This window comes from Pagrus pagrus (assembly GCF_965226575.1).
Source record: "Pagrus pagrus genome assembly, chromosome: 24".
Classification (NCBI taxonomy): Eukaryota; Metazoa; Chordata; class Actinopteri; order Spariformes; family Sparidae; genus Pagrus; species Pagrus pagrus.
This window is the reverse complement of record NC_140206.1, coordinates 2,105,710-2,131,071: the sequence shown is the minus strand read 5'-3', so window position 1 is coordinate 2,131,071 and position 25,362 is coordinate 2,105,710. Positions and strand designations below refer to the sequence as shown.

At 45.1% G+C, this 25,362-nt stretch overlaps 2 protein-coding genes across 2 annotated transcripts in view; both read right to left on the bottom strand.

The window, feature by feature from the left end:
* Positions 1 to 12,956, bottom strand: part of LOC311252934 (NACHT, LRR and PYD domains-containing protein 3-like) — a gene marked incomplete at its 3' end in the record, with an annotated part of 46,301 nt that extends 33,345 nt beyond the window's left edge. The window contains exons 1-4 of the mRNA XM_084346598.1: positions 12,348 to 12,956; positions 11,792 to 11,923; positions 8,959 to 9,037; positions 8,576 to 8,804 (exon numbers count right to left, since the gene is read on the bottom strand). Coding sequence (XP_084202724.1) covers positions 8,576 to 8,804; positions 8,959 to 9,037; positions 11,792 to 11,923; positions 12,348 to 12,715 — 808 coding nt within the window. The 5' untranslated portion in view covers positions 12,716 to 12,956. The remainder of the gene's footprint in view (positions 1 to 8,575; positions 8,805 to 8,958; positions 9,038 to 11,791; positions 11,924 to 12,347) is intronic.
* LOC311253452 (uncharacterized protein) overlaps positions 1 to 25,362 on the bottom strand; it is a 298,131-nt gene that overhangs the window by 130,690 nt on the left and 142,079 nt on the right. The gene's annotated exons all lie outside the window — the stretch shown is intronic.

The window sequence follows — 25,362 nt, the reverse complement described above, 5'->3', positions numbered from 1 at the left end:
GCGCAATGCCAGAGCGGCACACCGCTGTTAACATTGCTCAGGGACTGACGGACACAATCAGTGAGTGGGGCCTGACGGTGTTCTGCGTTATACATGACAATGCTAGCAGCATGACACTGGCGATGAGTCTGTGTGAAGATTTCAACCACGACCTCGGCTGCACTGGACACACATTACAGTTGGCGATAAAGGCGGGGCTGGATTTAGCTGAAGTGGCAAAAACCACGGATGCGGCGAGGCGTGTGGTCAGCCACTTTCGCCACTCGGCTGTGGCAACGAGTGCTCTGACGCAGCGACAGGCCCAGCTTAATATGAAAGAGAAAAGGCTCCAGAACGACGCTGGAATTCTACCTTTACAATGCTGGAGCGACTTAACGAGCAGCGCATCCCTGTCCAAGCCGTACTCGAAGATGAGACTGTCACTAAATCCACCGCCAGAAAAGCCCCGTCAATGAGAGCCTCGCAATGGGAACTAATCCAGCAGCTACTGCCTGTGCTGAGACCGCTGGCAAAGGCAACTACGATCATGTGTGGGGAAATGCACGTCGGGCTCTCATTTATCTACCCCGTTATCCTCAAACTGGTGAATGTGGTGCTTAAAGTTGAAGAGTCGGATGTAACAGCAACTCGCAACTTTAAGAACACGGTACTAAAACAGCTGAACACCAGGTTCAAGTTGGACACTGAGGACGACTTGGCGGGATCGGTTCCTATCACTGCCTGCATCCTGGATCCCAGATTTAAAGATCTCTGATTCCTTCCAGAGAACACCAGAGCGGAGGTTAAAAGCCACCTGATTCAGCTACTGCGAGATGTACCTGTAGCTACAGGTAAATATTATTTATTAATTTGAGAGAGAGAGAGATACTGTGGTGTGCGTGCGTATGTGAGGTCACGTCTGTGCTTTAATATATTTGCAAAATTGAAAATAGCTAAACTTAAATTCACTGAAACCCTGGACTCAAACACGACCAGCACTCTGGCTGTGATTTTATTTGCAGGTGCCGATGACGCCACAGCAGACAGCGACGTGGGCAAAATCGGAGAGGAGCCCAGGAGTAAAAAAACAAGACTGGAAAGTGATTACGACGAACTACACCAGTAAAAAAAAAAGGGCTGGCAGCACCCGTCCAGAGGATGTTGAAGAATATTTCCATCTGCCCCGCATCTCCACCACGAGCAACCCCCTGGAGTGGTGGGCCCGCAAAGAGAAGCAGTTCCCCCGCCTGGCAAAGCTGGCCAGAACCTGCCTGGCTGTCCCCGCTACAAGCACCCCAAGTGAGAGAGTTTTCTCCCTGGCTGGGAACACAATTACCTGTCAGAGAGCAAGTTTGCACCCAGCTCATGTGGATGCCCTTGTTTTCTTGAACGCAAACCAGGAGCGCAAGAATTGGATTATTGAAGAGGAGGACTTTGACGAGAGCGAATAACTGTTAAGCAGGCACAGGCTGATAGCCCACTGGATTACAGTATGTTGCTTTTTTTTTTGCACTTTTCGTTATGACGTTGCACAGTGGTGGTGAGTAGGCTAAGTTTTGTTTAACACATTTAAAGCCTATATTTTCTGTTAATTCTGAATATCAATTTGGATAAAATGTGTTATTTCAATAAACAACGTCTGTAAACTTTATGTAACCTGTGGACATTTTTATGTTTAATAGCGAGATTGCTACATTTGTTTCACAATTTACATGCAATGTTGATCTTAAAGGATAACTACCGTTTTTTACAACCTGGACCTTATTTCTAGCATAAAATATTATCATTTACTCACCCAGATAACTTTGGTGTCATTTGAAGTCGTTCGGACGAAATTAGATCCAGTGTAGCGCCGATATGTCCATATAATGCGAGTGACGGGGCACCGACACACAGCCTCTATATAACACATTATCTGCCACGAAACTAGTTCATTTAAGGAATATTTTGTCATGATACGCTCGTGCTATTCCCCTCTGAGTCTGGGCTCGTCTGTTATCAACATCCGGGATCAAACTAGCAGTAGCAGCTACAGGTAAACAAGCCGGGCTGTCACGGGTGCGCGCGCAGCTCAGAGACGACATCTTCCAGGTCAGAGGTAGTAGATCAACCTACAGACCCCGGATGTTGATAACAGGCAAGAGGCAGACTCAGAGGGGAATAGCACGAGTGTATCATAACAAAATATTGGTGAAATGAACTAGTTTCATGGCAGATAATGCTCATAGAGGCTGCGCTTCGGTGCCCCGATCACTCGCATTATATGGATATAGCGGCGATCCACTGGATCTAATTTCGTCCGAACGACACCAAATGACACCAAAGTTATCTGGGTGAGTAAATGATCGTATTTTATGCTAGAAATAAGGTCCAGGTTGTAAAAACGGTATTTATGTGTTTTCATGGTCATTAAGAGAGGCAAACTCAGTGAGGAGGGTTAGGTCTGGCAGCAGCGGTGCCGCATGGATTAAAAAAACAAACAAACAAACAAACAAAAAAAACAGGCGAATATTTGACTATTAGTCGACTTTTGGGAAGTATTCGTCGAATACTAAAATGCAGTATTCGTCAATGCCCTAGTGTCATCTAACGTTGTTATTGGACTGTTTTATATCTTCTGTTCACTTTAAACTGACGCCACAGACAGTTGTTACAGTCTGTAAATGTTTCACACTGAGGCACAGATACACTTGTCAGTGATGATCTAGGATGCAGTTACTCCAGTGTTGATAAAGATCCATGTCAGAACCATTTTAAGTTCAAAGTCAAGCACTTTGGCAGAAACACTGATTCTCCAGTTCAGGGAAAGAGTTTCTATGACATTCAGTGATTAAGTTCATTTATGTGTCACAGAAATCCTTTGAATTTGAGGTTCAGTATTTTCTGACCAGACGTCTGACACAGAGGGTCTATTGTTATTATTAATATCATAACACAGCGGTGACGTGGTGGAAATTAGATTTAATGTTAATGTCTTGATAACCCTCTGCAATCAGTGTGGAGTGTGAAGGAGTTTGGATGACGGTTCATCAAGCAGCAAAACCAGAGGCCAACAAATCAAACAGGCACATTTTGAACAGGCGCTAAACTAGTCTGAAAAAAAAGGTGTAACTTTAGTGTTTGTGCCAAGACTCTCCTGGTCGCTGATCTTCATCTCTTCTTCTCATCTTCCTCTCTTCACTTGTAACTCTTGGCTTCCTGCCATGCTGCCTTTTCTCCTGAACTGAACTGAACAACTGGAGGTGGAGTAAACGAAGCAGACCTCCCGACACTGAACCATCTACAGTGGAGATACAGAGTCTCACACTGACTGTCTGTGGCTGCAGCAGGACTCTTCATACCTGAGAGTGTCCAGTCTCCAGCCTGGATCCTCCAGTCGAGCAGACAGCAGCTTCACTCCTGAGTCTCCTGGATGATTGTAGCTCAGGTCCAGCTCTCTCAGATGGGAGGGGTTGGAGTCCAGAGCTGAGGCCAGAGAAGTACAGCCTTCCTCTGTGATCAGACAGCCTGACAGCCTGCAGACACACAAAACAACACACATCACAGATCAGCTGAGGGTCCTGATGATTCAGTGCACATCTGTGTTTAAGGGTTTAACGTTTATTATATTCATCATCTTAGTTTTCACTAATTTACTAATCAGCACTGAACACAGAGTATAACTGAAGCTGATGGAAATGCCATTAGTTTTGAAAATACTTGGTCATGAACAAAAATATTGTACAGATTAAAATGATGACCTGATGATGGAGGATCACCAAAGTAATTACAGTTCATCCTGAGGGGAGCATGAATGTCTGAACCAAACCTCATGGCAATCCATCCAATGGTTGTTGAGATTAGTAAATTGGGACCAAAGTGCAGAATAGACTGACAGACCCACATTTTACATACATATATAAATAGATTAGTGGTGTCATTGGGTTTGTATCATTGCTTTGATGAGTGAAGGATCTGTTAAGTTGTCAGACTGTGAACACTATCAGAACATCACACTCCTGTCCACGCAGGTCGTCTCGCCTGTGTTTTGGCTGTGTAACTACCTCTGTTGGAGGATCAGAGGTGGAATGAAACTGTCCCCCCATTCCACCTTTGTAACTTTCACACCGACAGGAAGCTAAAGCACGCTCACCACCTGCTGACCAACTTCTATTGGTCAGCGATAGAAAGCCTCCTGACCTACTGCTGCATGGTGTGGTTCTCCAGCTGCACAACACAGGACAGGAAGGACCTGCAGCGGGTGGTGAGGGCAGCGGAGCGTGTCATCGGGACGACACTACCCCCTCTCAGAGACATTTACACTGGCCGACTCCAAAAGAAGGCCAGCTGTATTGTTAAGGACCCCACTCACCCCGGACATTACCTGTTCTCCCCCCTGCCCTCTGGGACGAGATATAGATCCATCAGATCTAGAACAAACAGACTGAAGAACAGTTTCTTCCCACAGCCAGTGAAATGCACAACCCCCCCTTCACCCCTCACTCTCTAAAGACTTCACACCAGTGCAATAACTCTCCACTACCACCCCTCACACACATACTCACTTGTCTACATATTACCTACATACTTGAATCTTGTGTCTATTTATCTTGTTGTATATATTTTACTATTTTTATCTATTTTGTTATACTTGTTTATATTTATTTGTCAAACTAAGAGCTGCTATCTATGTTTTGTTGTTTTTGAAACAATGACAATAAACATCTATTCTATTCTACAGCGAGGTGGAATATCAGCACAAGATCCCCGCCTTGAAAAGGCAGTGTGAATGGGGCTTCTGTCTCTCTCTCTCTCTCAACACAACCAGTTGAGACAGATGGCGGCCCACCACTAAGTCCGGCTCTGCTCGAGGTTTCTGCCTGTTAAAAGGCAGTTTTCTTCATGCCACTGTGTCAAGTGATTGTTCATAGGGGAAATGTTGAGTCTCTTAAATAAAATGAATTATATTAAGAGTATGATCAAGAACTGCTCCAATTGTAAAGTTACATGAAATAATGAAATAAAATAATGAATCCTGACCTGAGAGTTTCAAGGACACAGTGTGGACTCTTCAGTCCAACAGACAGCTGCTTCACTCTTGAATCCTGCAGGTCGTTGTTACTCAGGTCCAGCTCTCTCAGACTAGAGGACTGGGAGCTGAGAACTGAGGACAGAGCTTCACAGCTTCTCTCTGAGAGGTCACAGCCACTGAACCTGGAGAGAAAAAAAACAAGACAGATAACATGGTAAATGTTGAGTTTTGGTGATACAGTATCAGGTTTTCCAAAACTTTTATTATGGTGACCCATGAAGAAAAAAAAAAAGTATTTATCGGCCTTTTCATGCTTTATATTAGGAGGATTATTTATATAGGACAGCTCACAGACATGACAGGAAATGGGGATGAGAGAGGGGGGATGACACGCAGCAAAGGACCAGAGGTCGAACTTGAAACCTGGGCCGCTGCAGTGAGGACAAAGCCTCTGTACATGGGACGCATGCTCCACCAACTGAGCTACAGGAGCACCCCAGGGGGTCCCACTTTTTAAAAATGATAACACTGCGACCCAATTCACAATAGGCCTAATCAACTTGAAAAGAGCAGATCTGTGTATAAATTAACATTCCAAACTATTTATCCACGTCCACTTATATTGACTTCAATACACCAGCCATTTCCAAGAAATAAATCTAAATGTGTCTATATGTCTAAATATTTTGGCACATGATCACTGTAAGTCCTACAAGCAAGTAGGCGTTCTGCTGTGAATCAGTGAAATGATGAACTCAATCAGGATGTGTGTCTAAGTGTGACGCTGTTCACCTCACTGAGATGGAGCAGAGATGGACTGATAGACAGACAGATGGAACATGTCACTTCATAGCGTTTCTTGACCTGCTGCTTTTTGTGGTTGTGAATAAAACATTGGGCCTAAAGTCCATTTCTCCCCACCATTGTAGCAGTCCACAGGATGGACCCACCGGAGTAGGACCGTCTCTGTGTTCGAGACCTCCTGATTTATAAATCAACCACTGGATACCAACAAGCTCCCCCATGTGGCTCAAAGGTGTACTGCAGATAGAGATCTTAAATTAAAGACTATGAACGAAAGTCTGCAAATATATTTGGCAACTCAAATAAAATCCTCTCTGGGAATGACTGGTATATATAATCTCTTGTTCCATTGCTTTTCAGTTCTAAGTATGTTGTCAACGTGACAATAAATCATGACTGAATTGAGAACGAACAGACATCCAGTTATCAAAGTCATATGATATCAAACATAAATGAGGTTCTCCATCCTCATTGTTCGTGCTGCACAGGAGCTGAATTAATGAAAGGTACATTGAAAGAAAACAAGTTTGATAGCAAAGAAATCTACCAGAAATACATAAATGATTTCACAACAAACAGTTACATGATCTGACCTCAAACTTTCCAGATTGCAGTGTGAACTCTCCAGTCCAGCTGACAGCTGCTTCACTCCTGAATCCTGCAGGTTGTTGTTACTCAGGTCCAGCTCTCTCAGACTAGAGGACTGGGAGCTGAGAACTGAGGACAGAGCTTCACAGCTTCTCTCTGAGAGGTTACAGCCACTCAGTCTGGATAAAGAATAATGAGCAGAACAAGAAAATTATTTCTATTTGGGTCAATAACAGCACATTTACTGCATTCTGAAGAAACTTCTCCACACTTACAGAGCTTTGTTGGAGGCTTTAACCACTGGCAGCAGCCTCAGAAGAGCCTCCTCTGAAGCAGAGTATTTCTTCAGGTCAAACACGTCCAGATCTTCTTCTGATGACAGTAAGATGAAGACCAGAGCTGACCACTGAGCAGGAGACAGTTTATCTGCGAAGAGACTTCCTGATCTCAGGTACTGTTGGATCTCCTCCACTAGAGAACGATCGTTCAGTTCATTCAGACAGTGGAACAGATTGATGCTTCTCTCTGCAGACAGAGTCTCTTCGAACTTCTTCTTGATGTAACCGACTGTTTCCTGATCGGTCTGTGAGCTACTTCCTGTCCGTGTCTGCAGACCTCGGAGGAGATTCTGATTGGTCTGCAATGAAAGACCCAGGAGGAAGCGGAGGAACAAGTCCAGGTGTCCATTTGGACTCTGTAAGGCCTTGTCCACAGCACTCTGGTAGAAACGTGTCTCTGCAGATTGATGGTCTGCGTTGTTGATGAATGTCAGATGGCCATGAAGAGCAGCCAGAAACTCCTGAACACTCAGATGGACGAAGCAGAACACCTTGTCCTGGTACAGTCCTCTCTCCTCTTTAAAGATCTGTGTGAACACTCCTGAGTACACTGAGGCTGCTCTGATATCGATGCCACACTTTGTCAGGTCTGATTCATAGAAGATCAGGTTGCCGCTCTGCAGCTGATCAAAAGCCAGTTTTCCCAGAGACTCAATCATCTTCCTGCTCTCTGGAGTCCAGTGTGGATCTGTCTCAGCTCCTCCATCATACTTGGTGTTCTTCACTTTGGACTGAACCACCAGGAAGCGGATGTACATCTCAGTCAGGGTCTTGGGCAGCTCTCCTCCCTCTCTGGTCTTCAACACATCCTCCAGAACTGTAGCAGTGATCCAGCAGAAGACTGGGATGTGGCACATGATGTGGAGGCTTCGTGATGTCTTGATGTGGGAGATGATTCTGCTGGCCTGCTCCTCATTTCTGAATCTCTTCTTGAAGTACTCCTCCTTCTGTGGGTCGGTGAACCCTCTGACCTCTGTCACCATGTCAACACACCAAGGAGGGATCTGATTGGCTGCTGCAGGTCGTGTGGTTATCCAGAGGCGAGCAGAGGGAAGCAGTTTCCCCCTGATGAGGTTTGTCAGCAGCACATCCACCGAGGTGGACTCTGTAACATCAGTCAGGATCTCAGTTTTGTGGAAGTCCAGAGGAGGTCGACACTCATCCAGACCGTCAAAGATGAACACAACCTGGAACTCTTCAAACCTGCAGATTTCTTTGGTTTCAGTGAAGAAGTGATGAACAAGATCCACCAAGCTGAACTTTTTCTCTTTCAGCACATTCAGCTCTCTGAAAGTGAATGGAAATGTGAACTGTATGTCCTGGTTGGCTTCGTCTTCAGCCCAGTCCAGAGTGACCTTCTGTGTTAAGACTGTTTTCCCGATGCCAGCCACTCCCTTTGTCATCACTGTTCTGATTGGTTCATCTCTTCCAGGTGAGGCTTTAAAGATGTCTTCTTGTCTGACTGTTGTTTCTGGTCTGCCTGGTTTCCTGGATGCTGCTTCAATCTGTCGGACCTCATGTTCATCATTGACCTCTGCAGTCCCTCCCTCTGTGATGTAGAGCTCTGTGTAGATCTGATTCAGAAGGGTCGGGTTTCCTGCTTTAGCGATCCCCTCAAACACACACTGGAACTTCTTCTGAAGGTTAGATTTGAGTTTACGCTGACAAACTCCTGAATGACTTCCTGAATAAACACACAACAAAAAAGATCATTACGTTATTTAGGAAGAAAATAAGACAATTTCCTTCCCCTAAAGATTGCATATATAAACAGATTTTCCATCATCATCATCATCAGACTTCAGTAAACGTCTCATTGATCCATCAAGTTAAATCTTTAGAGAAATCCTCTTACTGCTCTGCAGACAGTCAGCCAGCTCCTCCTGCTTCATTCTCCTCAGGAAGTGAAGTGTGATCTTCAGAAATGCCTCTCTGCTGCTCCTCCTCTGCTCTTCATCCTCACCATCCAACACCTCCTCATCCTCCCTCTGACCCTCTAAGCATTCTGAGCGATCTGAACTCAGAACCTTCTGGACCTTCTTCAGCTCGTTCTTCACAAAAGTGACAATGTTCTCCTCCAGCAGCTGGAACAGAATATTATGTGAATGAGAACATTTAACATCATGGAGCCAAACATCAGATCCATGTTGGACAGATTCACCACTGGTCTGTAAAGTGCAGCATGGAGATTATTGTGAACAGACTGGATGTTGAAGTAGTTGTTGTTCATGTACAGACCATAAATATGGAGTCCAGGTCTGTTTGATGCTGCTGGGCAGACGGACCTCTGGGAACCTCTGAGCTCTCCTGGTCGACTCTGTGGAGGAATCATGAAGAATCAGCCACATTATGTCTGTCCACTCAGAGACAAACACAAGCTGAAGGTCCTTTGAGTTAAAGTGTTGATGACATCACTGAATCAGATGGTTTCCCCTGACATCAAAGTGTTGGTCGTGCTGCTGATCCCACAGTGAACCAACAGTCCAGTCTGCAGCTCTGGCAGAACTCAGTCTGATGTGATGCAGCTGTCAGTGTTGATATTTACTGACTACTTACTTTATTTGGTTTATTTTAAGTCATTTAATTACGCTAGGTAGTTCATAGGCAGGCCAGGTAGTTTGTGTTTCTAACCGTCACCTCGACATCACTTACTGTGAATTATTTCTGTTGTAATTCTAAACATCAGGAAGAAGAAGATAAAATGCTTCATGCCGGTGCTGCTTGGTTAGTGTGAACAAACAAAGGCGGTGTAGAGGCAAGGCTTCGTTGTGGCCTTATTGTTGAATCTCTGTCTGAAAAGGGTTATTGAGGTTATTGAAGTTTGCCAGTCGTTCATGTGGACGAACCCTGTTGGCATACGTGGACAAGTCCTGAGGACCTGCGCCCACCAGCTGGTGGGAGTTTTCATGGGCATATTTCACCTGTCCCTCTTCCTGCAGACTGTCCCCACCAGCTTCAAATCCACCACCGTCATCCCCAAACAGCAGAAAGCGGCCAGTCTCAATAGCGCTCGCCCCAATCACCAGTAAATGTCTTGAGAGGTTGGTTAAATCCCTCATCTGAACTTAGAGCCCTCCCTCTCACCCAGGATCCAATTTCTCGTACTGTGTAACTGGATTCTGGACTTTCTGACGGACTGTCACCAGGTGATTAGAGTGACAACCTGACCTCTTCTTCACTGACTCTGACTGCATTTACAACTATTTTCATCTGTTTAATTTCATATTAAATTATATTTACTTATTTACTCTGTAATCCACGGATCAAGTCATTCATTGTGGATTAAAATGGACTCCAGTCTTCACACCATATGAAAAGACTGCCAAGAGACCCAGCTTTGAGCGACTACTGGTCAGGGTGACAGACCCCCCACTGACCAGGCAGTCAAACCTCCAGCTCCTTCCATTGTTCCCTCTCTTCTCCCTTCCTCTGCCCTCACTGGGCCGCCCCCCAGTTCTCTTCTCCTGTCAGTCAAATCATTTCACAGTTTTAAACTCATGCAGTCATCAGACAACAGTCAGAACCAGTGTGTGGAGAAAATGTTCAACTGGAGTCCAGAATGGCAGACTGGTTCTACTGGGCAGCGTTCAGATGTGACAATATAAATGTGAGTGACGAAGAACGATGCAGAAAACAAACCGACAGCTTTAAAAAACTTCTCTGGATGATTAACAGTAAAAACATGAATCAGTCAGATGTAATGTTATCATCAGTTTACCTCTGTGCAGCAGAGTTTTGTTCCCCTTTAAGTTCAATGCGACAATCAAGTGACCAGTCACTCTTGAAGGACACAAAGCTAAGCTGAGGTCCAGGTCCAGGTCCAGGTTCAACTTACAGTACAGCAGAGCTTGCAGTGTACAAGTACAGTGCTTGTACAGTGTTATCAGATTTTTATGTATATTTTCATCAATGATCTTCAGTGTAGTTTTCATATCTTTTTTGACAATCAGGACATTTCGATGTATTTCTGAATGTTTTGTATTGGTTTAAAAATAGTGGAGACGGATCAGTGAGGTAATCCCAACAGAGTTTATGCTTCTTGGTAATAGAGCGTTTCAAACCATCAGTTAACCAACAGTTTGCTTGAGTTGGAAAAGCCTCAAAGATCCAAACAAATATACCATGGAAGATTTCATATGCAACTTCAGTGTCTTATTCATCCTCAACAGCAGACCGATGTATTTATTAATATCACTGTTATTAAAATGCTGAAGAACAACCTCATTAACAGGACTTTCTTGAGCAACTGGATAAGATAGAGGGTGATGGTCAGATAAGTCACAGAACAAAACATCAGGGGTTAAATGTCTGAACCTCTGTATGTTCAGGTGTAGAAATCTGTGTGCACCTTTTCATCAGATGTATAAAAACCCTCGTCTGTCTTTTCCTAATTCATCTCAGTCATCCTGAAATGTTATGCACGAGCACGAGCCGTCTGACCATCCTCACTATTCACTATAAATGTCTTTAAACACGCCCCAAATGACCTGGTTTGCATATAAAGGGCCAGAATTTAGTTCAGTGTTGAGGAGAAATGTCAGAAGCAGGAAAGCGGTTGAAGATCAGGAAGCGTAATTTTGCGGACCATGAACTGGGTGTAATGATCGATCAAACTGACAGATGAGAAAGAGTTTTAGTTGAAGGCTTCAGTTTTGGCTTTAAAAACAAAATGAAGCAGGTGGGACGGCACAAAGTGGCAGAAGCGGTGAACGCTGTGAGTTCAGAACCACGGACTGTGGAGTGTATAAGCTGCTGTGGGAGGAGAGGTGGTTCCCCGCACTCTCTCCGCTTGATGATGTCATCATCATGGGCGTGAACATCAGTACGGTCACTGAAAACTCGCTCTCGTCAAAATTTGCGCATTGGCGACCTCCTCTTGTAACACCAAGGCAGCTGTTGTGTCATGTGGCACAGCCATTACACACCTGCAGCCCTTATATAGTGCCGACTACACCTGAAGGTGTTCTTACTCCCCAATTATACAGGAAACGTATCTTTATTTATATATAAATCATTATTATAATTATCACAATGCACACTGACAATCAGATGAATGTTATTAACAGTTTACCTCCGTGCAGCAGAGGGTTGATCTTCTTTAAAATCTAAGAGGCGACCATATGACCAGTCACTCTTGAAGGACACACAGCTGGGCTCAGGTCCATGTTCAGGTCCAGGTCCAGGTCCAGTAGAGGCTGGTCTCCTGTTGGACAGAGAAGACGACCACCAGAGATGTTAATTCACTTTTTATTCTTCAGACACAGAAGCTGCTGGAGAAACTAGCAGCTATCAAGAAGAAAAGGATCAACACACCAGAGTTCAGTAAACATGAAGCTGAATGATTTCAGTCTGTGGATCATGAATTCATTCTGACAGACAACAAACTTTACTGTCGGTACATCAGACTAACAAGTCTTTGGAGGATCTGCACTTGTTCTGTGTCGCTCAGACTTCTGAAGCTTCATATTATCCTCAGCTGAACTTTATCAAATATTTTTACACAGAACAAGGACTGTGAAGTTTGTCCTCCATCATCACTCTGAGGACATGAAGACCATCAGGACAACTGGTCAGACTGGATTTAATGAGGACAAACATCAACAGAGAGCAACATGAGGACAACTTACTGTCTGTCTGATGAACGCTGTTGTTTAAAATCAATGATAATCTCCTTTGACCGGTCACTCTTGAAGGACACACAGCTGGGCTCAGGTCCAGATCCAGCACCAGGTCCAGGTCCAGGTCCAGCATCAGGTCCAGGTCCAGCTCCAGGTCCAGCTCCAGCTCCAGGTCCAGGTCCAGGTCCAGGTCCAGGTCCAGCTCCAGGTCCAGCTCCAGCTCCAGGTCCAGGTCCAGGTCCAGCTCCAGGTCCAGGTCCAGGTCCAGGTCCAGGTCCAGGGGTTTTAGAGGGAGGGCCTCCCTCCTCTCTGTCCTCACACTGATTCATGCTGCTCAACTCACACACACTTTCATCTGGAGAGGAAACACAAATCATTCATCTGCACATCAACTGAAATCAGCCTTTCCATCATGTCTCCTGTCAGAACATCAGCTGCTCCTCCACTGATTGGCTGCTTCATATCAGTGTCACATGAATGCTGCACTTCTACTGTCAGTCCACTAGATGGTGTCATGGAGCCATCAGACCGGAAGTGAGTCGTCTGCTCTGAACACCAGTTTAACCAGCGAGACACGACTGGACTCACTGTTCTAGAAACACCAGTAACAGTGGAGGAAAGTACATTTACTCGAGTACTACACAGAACTGCAATCCTGAGGTACTTCAGTCACGTGTTTCCACTTCATGCAGCTGGTGCCGAGGGCTCAGTCTGTATGATGACGTCACAGTAAATGGTGGGCCACATTCATGTGTTTGGACTCGTGTGAACCTCCAGGATAACATGTATCTGATCATTATGAACAAGAACCTGAACACCAACATATTATAAGTCACATCAGCTGCAGTCAGCAGCAGCAGGGAGAGGAGGAGGGACAGGAAGTCCCCAGACTCCCTTGAAAAATCGCTCCATTTTGTGAGTTGTTGAGTTAAGAGGACCTTTATAAACTGTGAGAAACGCTGTCGATGACAAATTCTGAATGGTTCGGGCCTTCTTGTAAGTTCGGCCCATGTTACAGCCTCGTTTTAGGGGGTGCTGCAGCCCCCTCAGCACCTCCAGCTCCCGCATCCAGGCGAACAGCTGCTCTCCAGCCGCGTTCAGAGCGTCAGACAGCGGGAGAGCGGCGGCTCGTCTCGGCCTCCTCCACAGGCTGATTCAGGCAGGAAAAGCTGCCTTCAGTCATCAGTAAGTGGAGCTACACACTGACAACCACTCTGTGCTCACATACTGACCAACTAACTCCACTTCTACTCTCATTCCACACACAAAATGGCGGAGAGCCGCTGTGAGCGGTTCCCTCTGAGGTGACTTTATGAAGTTTGTTCAGTCTGAACGAGGATTTCTGCTGTTTTTAGCGCAACAAGCGGACAAAAGTGAACAGTGACAAGATGCGCAGAGTCATTAAAGTGTGAAACATCTCAAATGTCCGTTAAATTACCTTTAGACGGAGAGAAGAAGCTGCTGCGTCACGAGGAGCAGTGAAAGTGAAAGTTAACTTAAACCGGAAACAGCTGGGGGGGGGGGGGGGGCACAAACATATCCATGGACGCAGTGACGTCACTGTAACAATACGTTGGTCGTTATAAAGTGCCCAAAGGAAACGAGTCAGGAGGTTTAAATGATCGATGACGTTGATCAGCTGTTCCTCCTGTTGATGTTCAGACACATGATTTCTGCTGCTGGAGGATCGATGCAGGTGATGTCATCAATATTTCCCTCATTAAGGTATTGTCCCCTCTCATCCCACCAGGTATTGATCAGGATGATGACACACACACACACACACACACACGCAGCTCCTCAGTGTAATATCAGTGTATTTGTTCACATGCATCAAACAGAGTTGTTGGTGGGACAGATGGTTGTGAGACGGCGGGTCAGAGGGTCCAGCAGCAGAGGACCACCTCCCTGTCCCTCAGGGGGACGAGTGCCGCTGTTGGACCTGTCAGGCCCTGGTCCACCTGGATCTTAAAGGGAGACCACACTTGGATTGTTTTCTTCTCAGCCCGATAAGAGATAATAATAGTGGTGATTTTGATTGTTATTATTATTGTTATTATTATTATTATTATTATTATTATTATTATTATGATTATTATAAGTAGTAGTCCAGGGCTCCGTTTCACAAAGCAGGTTCAACAAACTCTGAGTCTAACCTTGAACTCTGAGTTGATCTACTCTGAGATAGAAACTCTGAGTTTTCGGTTCCAGAACAGCTGATTTGAGTTTGATCAACTCGGAGTAGTTTCACCTGGAGTTCAGCGCGTGCGCCACAAGTCTAAAAAGACAGCATCAGTGGAGCCCCGATTCGACGAGTCACCATGGCAACAGGGAAGAGGAGGGCTACGTTTTTAAAAAATTTTTTATTAATGCGCTCATACGGTGAGTTTGAGCACGTTTTTAGAAGGAAGTGAAAGCAGCTTGAGATGAAACATAAAAACATTGTTCAAACAGGTGAGACCTCAGCATAATCTCACGGGGGACCTCATTTAATCATGTTTTACATTGTAAAGTAAATATTAAGTGGCTGTTTGACTGTAGTTGTTTTATCTCCAACATAATGCTGTTTTCACACACATACATGTCTTCTCATCTATATCATGTTCTGCTGAATAATTAAGCCTATTTAAACTAACACAGACTTACTCAGCCAACAGAAAGAAAGCAGATGCTGCTGGTGGCCCAGCACCGCACCTCTAACAGAGGCAGAGGAGCTGGCCCTGAGCCAGAGTTTAGGAAGGCCAGTGGCTGAGCTCATCCTCTGAGCTCACCCCCAAGACACAAGTGCTTTTATAAAATGTAATATGCCTAGAACTATCTATATATTTTAAGCCTATTCATAAAAATATGTATTTCCCTTTCATGACTTTTCTTTACTTTTGTAAAGTGCTCTGCATCTCCGACGTTGTATAAAAAACTCCCATTTGCAAAAAACCGCAGCGCAACACACAACATCTGCTGGATGTGAGAGCAGGACTTCGGTTGGTAATGTTGGAAATGTAAGGACGGATCAGGTTGTGTATGTAAATGATGGACTGTGAGTGAAACGGTACCGCTCAAAATGATAACTGTCTGGAAATGCAAGAACATCTATGCGCGGTCTGATGATCATCTCCATCCTCTGCGCAGTAATGCTGCACCTTCATCCACGGATCATTATCAAAAGGACATGTAGTGAAAACAGTCGCCACCTAATATAACTTCTCATGTCGCCTACTGACTGATGTTTGCAATGATTTTCTCAAAAAAGCAGACGGCAGAACTATATTACGCCAAAACTCGTCTGCTGACTGAATGAATGAGGAAATCAAATCCCGTGTGTGGCTGAAAGAGGCGGAGACAGAGAGAAACTGGAGGTCTGTTGAGAAAAACCTGGTCCCGACCAGGTGAGGTTCATAGAGCATGTTACCATGGTGACTGACCGAGAGCTTAAGTGACCTCTCTCTGTGAAACAGGCTGGAGTTTCCCCTCTCTCTCTGGTTTGAGTTTCCTCCCTTTGTGAAACGGAAAACTCAGAGTTTCCCTCATTTCAGGGTTAAAGACTCAGAGTTTCCACTAAACCTGCTTTGTGAAACGGACCCTGGGTTCTTACAGCTTTGGTCTTTCATGTTTTTTAGCAGCTGCATGTAAAATCTGGTTTCTGGTTTAAATTCATTAAAATGTGTTTTGTTGATGACCATTTGCATTTATGGATGTAATATTGTCCTTGTAAAATAAACAGATTGAACAAAAACAATTCCTTTCCCTTCAGTTTTCTCACCATAAGTGAGAATTATATCTTTTTTTTAGTTTAAGCTCTGCCGCTCCTTCTTCTTCTTCTCTTCTCCACCTCGCCTGCACACCGGTCTGCTCGCTGCCCAGGAACCTTATTAATCTGCCGCGGTGAGTTGGGCGTTTGTTCTGCTGGGTCACGTCAGCTGGAAGGATTGTAACACCAGAGGCTTCATTCACATGAACGTTTGAGTCGGTGTCCGTGTGCGTGTGTGCGTGTGTGTGTGTGTGTTTGGTAATTAGGCGCAGCCAGGATGTCTAAAAAAAGAAAAGTGGACATAAGAGACTTCTTTAGAAGTCACAGTGTCAGTTCCACCATCCTGCAACTGGCTCCCAATAAAGCAGCATGTCCACTTCAAGGTCCTCCTCATCAATTACACAGCTCTCAGTGTCTCAGTGTCTTTGAGTTGTACTGAAAGTGCTGATGAATCAAATGAATTATTATTATTATTGTTATTATTATTATTACAACTGTAGAGCCTCAACAATGCAAAGATTTTAAAAAGCTTATATTTAATACCAAAGAGAGAAACTTATTTTCATGTATTATTTTTATGTTGAAAGGCAGCAAGTGTTTAAAAAACACCAACAATGAAAGATTTAGAGAAAAACTCAATGAAACCTCAGATTACAAATGAGATTTTATATCCAAACTCATGATTATTGTGAAACTAAGGAGGAGATGAAGAAGAGGCTGGAGGAGGTGTAGGAGGAGAAGCTGGAGGAGATGGAGGAGAAGCTGGAGGAGATGGAGGAGAAGCTGGAGGAGATGTAGGAGGAGAGGCTGGAGGAGGTAGAGGAGGAGAAGCTGGAGGAGATGAAGAAGAGGCTGGAGGAGGTGTAGGAGGAGAAGCTGGAGGAGATGGAGGAGGAGAAGCTGGAGGAGATGGAGGAGGAGAAGCTGGAGGAGGTAGAGGAGGAGAAGCTGGAGGAGGTAGAGGAGGAGAAGCTGGAGGAGGTAGAGGAGGAGAAGCTGGAGGAGATGGAGGAGGAGAAGCTGGAGGAGATGGAGGAGAAGCTGGAGGAGGTAGAGGAGGAGAGGCTGGAGGAGATGTAGGAGGAGAAGCTGGAGGAGATGGAGGAGAAGCTGGAGGAGGTAGAGGAGGAGAGGCTGGAGGAGATGTAGGAGGAGAAGCTGGAGGAAATGGAGGAGAGACTGGAGGAAATGTAGGAGGAGAAGCTGGAGGAAATGGAGGAGGAGAAGCTGGAGGAGATGTAGGAGGAGAAGCTGGAGGAGATGGAGGAGGAGAGGCTGGAGGAGATGTAGGAGGAGAAGCTGGAGGAGATGGAGGAGAAGCTGGAGGAGGTAGAGGAGAAGAGGCTGGAGGAAATGGAGGAGAGGCTGGAGGAGATGGAGGAGGAGAGGCTGGAGGAAATGGAGGAGAGGCTGGAGGAGATGTAGGAGGAGAAGCTGGAGGAGATGGAGGAGGAGAAGCTGGAGGAGATGGAGGAGAAGAGGCTGGAGGAGATGGAGGAGAAGCTGGAGGAGGTAGAGGAGGAGAGGCTGGAGGAGATGGAGGAGAAGCTGGAGGAGGTAGAGGAGGAGAAGCTGGAGGAGATGGAGGAGAAGCTGGAGGAGATGGAGGAGAAGAGGCTGGAGGAGGTAGAGGAGGAGAAGCTGGAGGAGATGGAGGAGAAGAGGCTGGAGGAGGTAGAGGAGGAGAAGCTGGAGGAGATGGAGGAGGAGAAGCTGGAGGAGATGGAGGAGAAGCTGGAGGAGATGTAGGAGGAGAGGCTGGAGGAGGTAGAGGAGGAGAAGCTGGAGGAGATGGAGGAGAAGAGGCTGGAGGAGATGGAGGAGAAGCTGGAGGAGGTAGAGGAGGAGAAGCTGGAGGAGATGGAGGAGAAGAGGCTGGAGGAGATGGAGGAGAAGCTGGAGGAGATGGAGGAGAAGCTGGAGGAGATGGAGGAGAAGCTGGAGGAGGTAGAGGAGGAGAAGCTGGAGGAGATGGAGGAGAAGCTGGAGGAGGTAGAGGAGAAGCTGGAGGAGGTAGAGGAGGAGAGGCTGGAGGAGATGGAGGAGAAGATGGAGGAGGTAGAGGAGGAGAAGCTGGAGGAGGTAGAGGAGGAGAGGCTGGAGGAGATGGAGGAGAAGCTGGAGGAGATGGAGGAGAAGCTGGAGGAGGTAGAGGAGGAGAAGCTGGAGGAGATTGAGGAGGAGAGGCTGGAGGAGATGGAGGAGAAGCTGGAGGAGGTAGAGGAGGAGAAGCTGGAGGAGATGGAGGAGAAGCTGGAGGAGGTAGAGGAGGAGAAGCTGGAGGAGATGGAGGAGAAGCTGGAGGAGGTAGAGGAGGAGAAGCTGGAGGAGATGGAGGAGAAGCTGGAGGAGGTAGAGGAGGAGAGGCTGGAGGAGATGGAGGAGAAGCTGGAGGAGATGGAGGAGGAGAAGCTGGAGGAGATGGAGGAGAAGCTGGAGGAGGTAGAGGAGGAGAAGCTGGAGGAGATGGAGGAGAAGCTGGAGGAGGTAGAGGAGGAGAAGCTGGAGGAGATGGAGGAGAAGCTGGAGGAGGTAGAGGAGGAGAAGCTGGAGGAGATGGAGGAGAAGCTGGAGGAGGTAGAGGAGGAGAGGCTGGAGGAGATGGAGGAGAAGCTGGAGGAGATGGAGGAGGAGAAGCTGGAGGAGATGTAGGAGGAGAAGCTGGAGGAGGTAGAGGAGGAGAAGCTGGAGGAGATGGAGGAGGAGAAGCTGGAGGAGATGTAGGAGGAGAGGCTGGAGGAGGTAGAGGAGGAGAAGCTGGAGGAGATGGAGGAGAAGCTGGAGGAGATGGAGGAGAAGCTGGAGGAGGTAGAGGAGGAGAAGCTGGAGGAGGTAGAGGAGGAGAAGCTGGAGGAGGTAGAGGAGGAGAAGCTGGAGGAGGTAGAGGAGGAGAAGCTGGAGGAGGTAGAGGAGGAGAAGCTGGAGACTCAGGTGAGGTTGAAAGAATAAACATGTTAGTCATGAGATTAAGCATTGTGACAAGTGTCGGGGTGATGATCTGTATCAGAGCTTTCACAGTTCAAACACCATGCATCTTATATTTTGTCAGATGAAAGAAGCAAACTGGCCAGGTACAGTTTTATATTGAGGCCGCTGAACTGAAAAGTCTGTGTGAATGTGTGAATGTATTATTTCACTGGTAAGAAGCAGTAGCGACTAAGCAGAGAGTTCATGAGCTGGGTCAGGAACTCACAGTAGGGAGGGAGTGACATAAACTAGCTTATTTGGCAATATTTGTTGTCATTATTGTAATTAATTAAAGTATAAGTTGCTCATAGATATTCCACCTTTTGTTATGTTTATCTTCGCTGGATCAGCAGCAGGCAGGGATGTGTGGATGTAAAGGAGCACAAGATGGAGGAGCAGAAATAACGTCTGTTTACCATATATCCCAAAAATAAGTGTGAAATTTGTGCTACTGAGTTGGAGTGAAGCTGACTAACAAGGTGAAACACAGAATTGGGTGGTAATGTTTTGCTACATGCTTTACAACCATTCAAACCAAAAAAGGGAACAGTGAACCTAAAAGTAGCGATAGAAAACTAGAAGAACTTGTGTCCCCACCTCTGAAATCAAAATTTCATCCTTGTAGCGTCGAATATTATGGCAAATTCTTTAGGTGTAATAGGAGTTGCATACTTTTTTAAAAACTCAGTGTAGTTGTACAAATGTCCATTTTCATTCAATAACTGCGTCACAAACAAGATATTTCGGTCAAACCGTCTCTTGAAAAACATCCAAGAAAGTAAAGCTTGTTTGTGAAAACTTGCCAGATTGACAGGAAGTTTATCAACACTGTAATAACAGTTTAAAAGAAATTCAATCCCCCGATCTTCTGGAAAATAAGTTCTGGTTTAATGTACCATCATTTACTTTCTCCCTGCAGACATCTCTTCATCCAGTTTATGTTAAACACTGTGTTTGAGCCTTTGAGCAAAAATAAGTGATACTAACTTAACATCATTATTAATTAAAGTAATTGGCCTCCAGTCTTCAACACACACTGGGTCTTTCCCAGGTTTGGGGATCAGTGTAATGAGGCCTTGAGACTGATGGCGGCAGTCTTCCCACAGACAAAGCTTCCTGATAAACATGAACTGAAATCTCTTCTTTGAAGATTTTATAAAACTCACTAGTTAAAGCATCGTTCCCAGGAGACTCATCATCCTTTAACTTAGAAATACAAACACTGATTTCTTCTTGAGTAACATCCTGATCACACACTTTCCTGTTCTTCGTCTGTTCGTTTTACATCCCCGTCTATAGACCTGAAACATGAGAGCGACTCACATGAATTCACTTTTTTCTTGAACAGGTTTTCACAGAAGTTCTTGACAAAGTGAGATATTTCCCTGGCGTTGTCTGTAATCTGGCCACTGATGTTTAATGTAATTACTGAGGAGGCTTCTGCATTTCTTTTTTCCACATTGAAAAAGTATTTTGTTCTTTTCACCTTCCTCCGTCCATTTTCTTCTAGATCTTACAAAGGCCCCCTCGCTTCATCTTCACAGATCTGATAGTTGTGATTGTAATGTAGTCACACTTTCTCTATCTTGTTGATTCATACATCATAATGATCTTTTTTGTTATATTATCCTCCATTATGCGCTTGTCTTTTGCCATTTCTTCCCCTCTGTGGGCTGCTAGTCTTCTCATTTGATACGTCAAAACTTCCCATTGCTCTCCGAAGGAGTTCAGTGCTTTAGCCTTTCTCCAGCTTTCATTAATAGTTAACTTATGCTTAGAAACTGTTTATCTTCTAACAGATGTTATTTAATTTCCACTTTGATCCTGATCTGTTGTGTTATTAAGATGAACTGAGATGTTTATCAGCTGATGGTCTGTAAGTACAGAGGGTTCAATATAAACATCCGTAACTGAAGATATCAACCAAACATCTCTTCTTGACTGTTTGCTCAAGTCTGTTGTTTGCCATGTAAACTGACTCTTGTCAGGATTTCTATACCTCCATATATCAAAACAATTCAAATTAGAGCAGTTTATCAATTTCTGCAGTTTTATCGACTCTCAGCGGACGTGGTGGCCGACAGTCCAACAGTGGATCTTTAATGGAGCTCGTCTCCTCCAAGGAAACAGGAATAATAGTCACACAGCAGCTTCTGTGACATCATCTCACAGCTGACTTTACCGGCCTCTGATTGGTCCCTCAGCTTCATTGCAAAAAGGGGTTTATAATTCAGATGTGACTTATAGAAACATGTGCATGTGATAATGAAGGAACAAGTCACATATAAACAGCAGAAACAACATGTTGCCAGAAGCTTATAAGTTATATAGTGGCAGAGAAAGAGCATATGGTGACAGTTTAACTGCCTTTCTGTCGCTGGAGCCAGAAATTAGATTCATATAATGTACAACTTCATGGAGAAAAGCTACAAAATCAGGTTTTTACTGCTGAATTTAAACCTGGTTCTGGACCCGACTCTCAGAAAAGAGCCACTTGTTTTTATGCAGAATATCTGTTATTCCAGATCAGAAACCTGTGAGCTGAGAAACTGTGCTGATAAATGAGAGGCCGTGCTAAAAGGAGCTGCTTATGGAAAGTGGACAGTCTCACAGGGAGTTTGTCCACATTGTGATTACAGTTCAAAACAAAGCTCAGAGCAGCAAAGCAGAGAATATATAGTGGGGAATAAAAGTCCACACTGAGACAGCAGGGTGTTTTACAACGTGCTGAGCCCGATGTGTCTTAAAAGTCTTGTTCAGTGTGTTAAAGTCCAGAAAGTTGAGCCCACCGGATTCATAATTACTCACAACGACACTTGTTTTGATCTAATGTGCAGGATTTTTCCAGATGAAGTCAAAACGCTTCCTGTCAACGTCTTTCCAAATGTCCGTGTCCAGGTGTGAAGAGAGAGCTGCGTATGTGAGCCCAGATATCCTTCAGCCTGCAGCAACACTCTGCCTGTTAGAGATGAGTCCCTCTGCAGCCACTCGTTCACTGTGTGTTGACTTTTTAATGATGGAGACACGTTTAAAGGACATCTCGCCTTCTGGTCTTTAGCAGCAAGAACACCCAAGTATGTGACTTCTTCCTTGATCGTCATGTTGCAAATAGTTTGTGTATTACAACCTTTTAAAGGTGCAGTTCACATTTATTTATACTCAGACAGACCAGAGGCCTCTGAAAGCTGCTTCATCACATGAATGGCGACAGGTATCTGACCGGCGTCTTTTAGAGAAAAATAAATCGGTGTTGTGTTGCATCAAAGGCCTTATAGAAATCTGAGAAGAGGATGAAGCCGTCTTCAGATATCAGCTCAGAGTAGTCAAGAATATCTGATACTAGTCTGATATTATTAGAGAGGTGCCTGTTCCTCATAAAGCCCGACTGTGTCTCAGCTATCATTGTGTCAACAGCTACTTTAATTCTCCTGGCAAATATTAACGCCATCATTTTATAATCGTTACTCAGCAGACAAATGGGTCTCCAGCTGTCAATAACAAGCGTCTTTTCTAGGTTTGGGGATCAATGTGAGCAGACCTTGAGTGAGACCAGGAGGAAGGGCATCGTTCTCTAGACTCTCCGTAAAAACCTGCAGTAAAAACGGGCTGACTGATCTGAGAAGGCTTTATAAAACTCTGCAGTTAAACCGTCAGTGCCGGAGATTTATTGTTTCTGAGCAGAGCGATGGAATCAGTGACCTCTGCCACTGTAAGAGGGCGTCACACTGATCTGTACCTGCCAGATCAATCTTTCTCACCTGATTTACTGAGTTTACACACTGACTGGTGGCTTCTTCATTAGATTGTCAGCTGTATAAACTGCTATAAAATCTCAAACAGAAGTCTGCAATTGATTTCTCGTCATCAGTAACGAGACCATTAATATTTAAATTATGGATGGGATTGGTTTTGGATCGGTATTTTTCAGGAGGGAAACAGTCGGCAGGACTTTGCTCCCCTCCTCCAGCCATCTCTTCCTGGACCTGACAAAGGCTCCTCTGCTTTTTGTCCATACAACTCGTCTGATTTGTTCTGGAGGTCCGATAGAAGCAGCTCGTCCTCCTCTGAAGCTTCACCGGGGGTCTCTGATAAGAAGAAGACGTTTTACTTGTGACTTTCTCTTCTGCTCTTTTAGCTTTGGCAATAAATGCTCCTGTTTACTGTCTGAAGACTTTTCCTGACTCAAACTTAAGTAGTTCCCAGTTAGTGTTGTAGGATTTTTCCCTTTTAGCCTCGTTGTAAAAACGAGTGATTAAATAAATCATGTCAGTCTGAAGCTTTTCCTGCTTTAACAGGGAACTGTTTCATTTCCAGTAGCAGATCTACGGATTGTATCAGACGCACTAAACTGGATGCTTATATGGATCGCTCTGTGGTCAGGTTCCAAGATATTTGAGCTGTTTGTCATTACACTGATCAGACTAAAGACTTATAATTTACTAAGTAAAAATAATGGTTCAGCAGGGTTGATTTTTTTTCTTTTTAAAAATGATCTGTCTTTAATGTGACTGCTTGTTCTGCTGAACGCCCTAACATATTCAACCATATTCATATCCTTATGCTCTTCTCCAAAGTACATTTGTCTGTTCACATGTCTGAAGTTTTGTTTGAAGGTCTTAGTCAGGATCATACACTGCTCTACACCTAGCTAACAGTGCCTCTGCTCTACACCTAGCTAACAGTTTCTCTACTCTACACATAGCTAACATTGTTGCCACTCTACACCTAGCTAACAGTGCCTCTGCGCTACACCTAGCTAACAGTGTTTCTACTCTACACCTAGCTAACAGTGCCTCTGCGCTACACCTAGCTAACAGTGCCTCTGCTCTACACCTAGCTAACAGATTCTCTACTCTACACCTAGCTAACAATGTTGCCACTCTACACCTAGCTAACAATGTTGCCACTCTTCACCTAGCTAACAGTGCCTCTGATTTACACCTAGCTAACAGTGTTTCTACTCTACACCTAGCTAACAGTGCTTCTGCTCTACACCTAGCTAACAGTTTCTGTACTCTACACCTAGCTAACAATGTTGCCACTCTACACATAGCTAACAGTGCGTCTGCGCAACACCTAGCTAACAGTGCCTCTGCTCTACACCTAGCTAACAGTTTCTCTACTCTACACCTAGCTAACAATGTTGCCACACTACACCTAGCTAACAGTGCCTCTGCGCTACACCTAGTTAACAGTTTCTCTACTCCACACCTAGCTAACAATGTTGCCACTCTTCACCTAGCTAACAGTGCCTCTGATTTACACGTAGCTAACAGTGTTTCTACTCTACACCTAGCTAACAGTGCTTCTGCTCTACACCTAGCTAGCAGTTTCTCTACTCTACACCTAGCTAGCAATGTTGCCACTCTTCACCTAGCTAACAGTGCCTCTGATTTACACCTAGCTAACAGTGTTGCCACTCTACACCTAGCTAACAGTGCCTCTGCGCTACACCTAGCTAACAGTGCCTCTGCTCTACACCTAGCTAACAGTTTCTCTACTCCACACCTAGCTAACAATGTTGCCACTCTACACCTAGCTAACAGTGCCTCTGCTCTACACCTAGCTAACAGTTTCTCTACTCTACACCTAGCTAACAATGTTGCAACACTACATCTAGCTAACAGTGCCTCTGCGCTACACCTAGCTAACAGTTTCTCTACTCCACACCTAGCTAACAGTGCCTCTGCTCTACACCTAGCTAACCGTTTCTCTACTCCACACCTAGCTAACAGTGCCTCTGCTCTACACCTAGCTAACAGTGCCTCTGCTCTACACCTAGCTAACAGTGCCTCTGCGCTACACCTAGCTAACAGTGCCTCTGCTCTAGACCTAGCTAACCGTTTCTCTACTCCACACCTAGCTAACAATGTTGCCACTCTACACCTAGCTAACAGTGCCTCTGCTCTACACCTAGCTAACAGTTTCTCTACTCCACACCTAGCTAACAATGTTGCCACTCTACACCTAGCTAACAATGTTGCCACTCTACACCTAGCTAACAGTGCCTCTGATTTACACCTAGCTAACAGTGTTGCCACTCTACACCTAGCTAACAGTGCCTCTGCGCTTCACCTAGCTAACAGTTTCTCTACTCCACACCTAGCTAACAGTGCCTCTGCTCTACACCTAGCTAACAGTTTCTCTACTCTACACCTAGCTAACAATGTTGCCACTCTACACCTAGCTAACAGTTTCTCTACTCTACACCTAGCTAACAATGTTGCCACTCTACACCTAGCTAACAGTGCCTCTGCGCTACACCTAGCTAACAGTGTTTCTACTCTACACCTAGCTAACAGTGCCTCT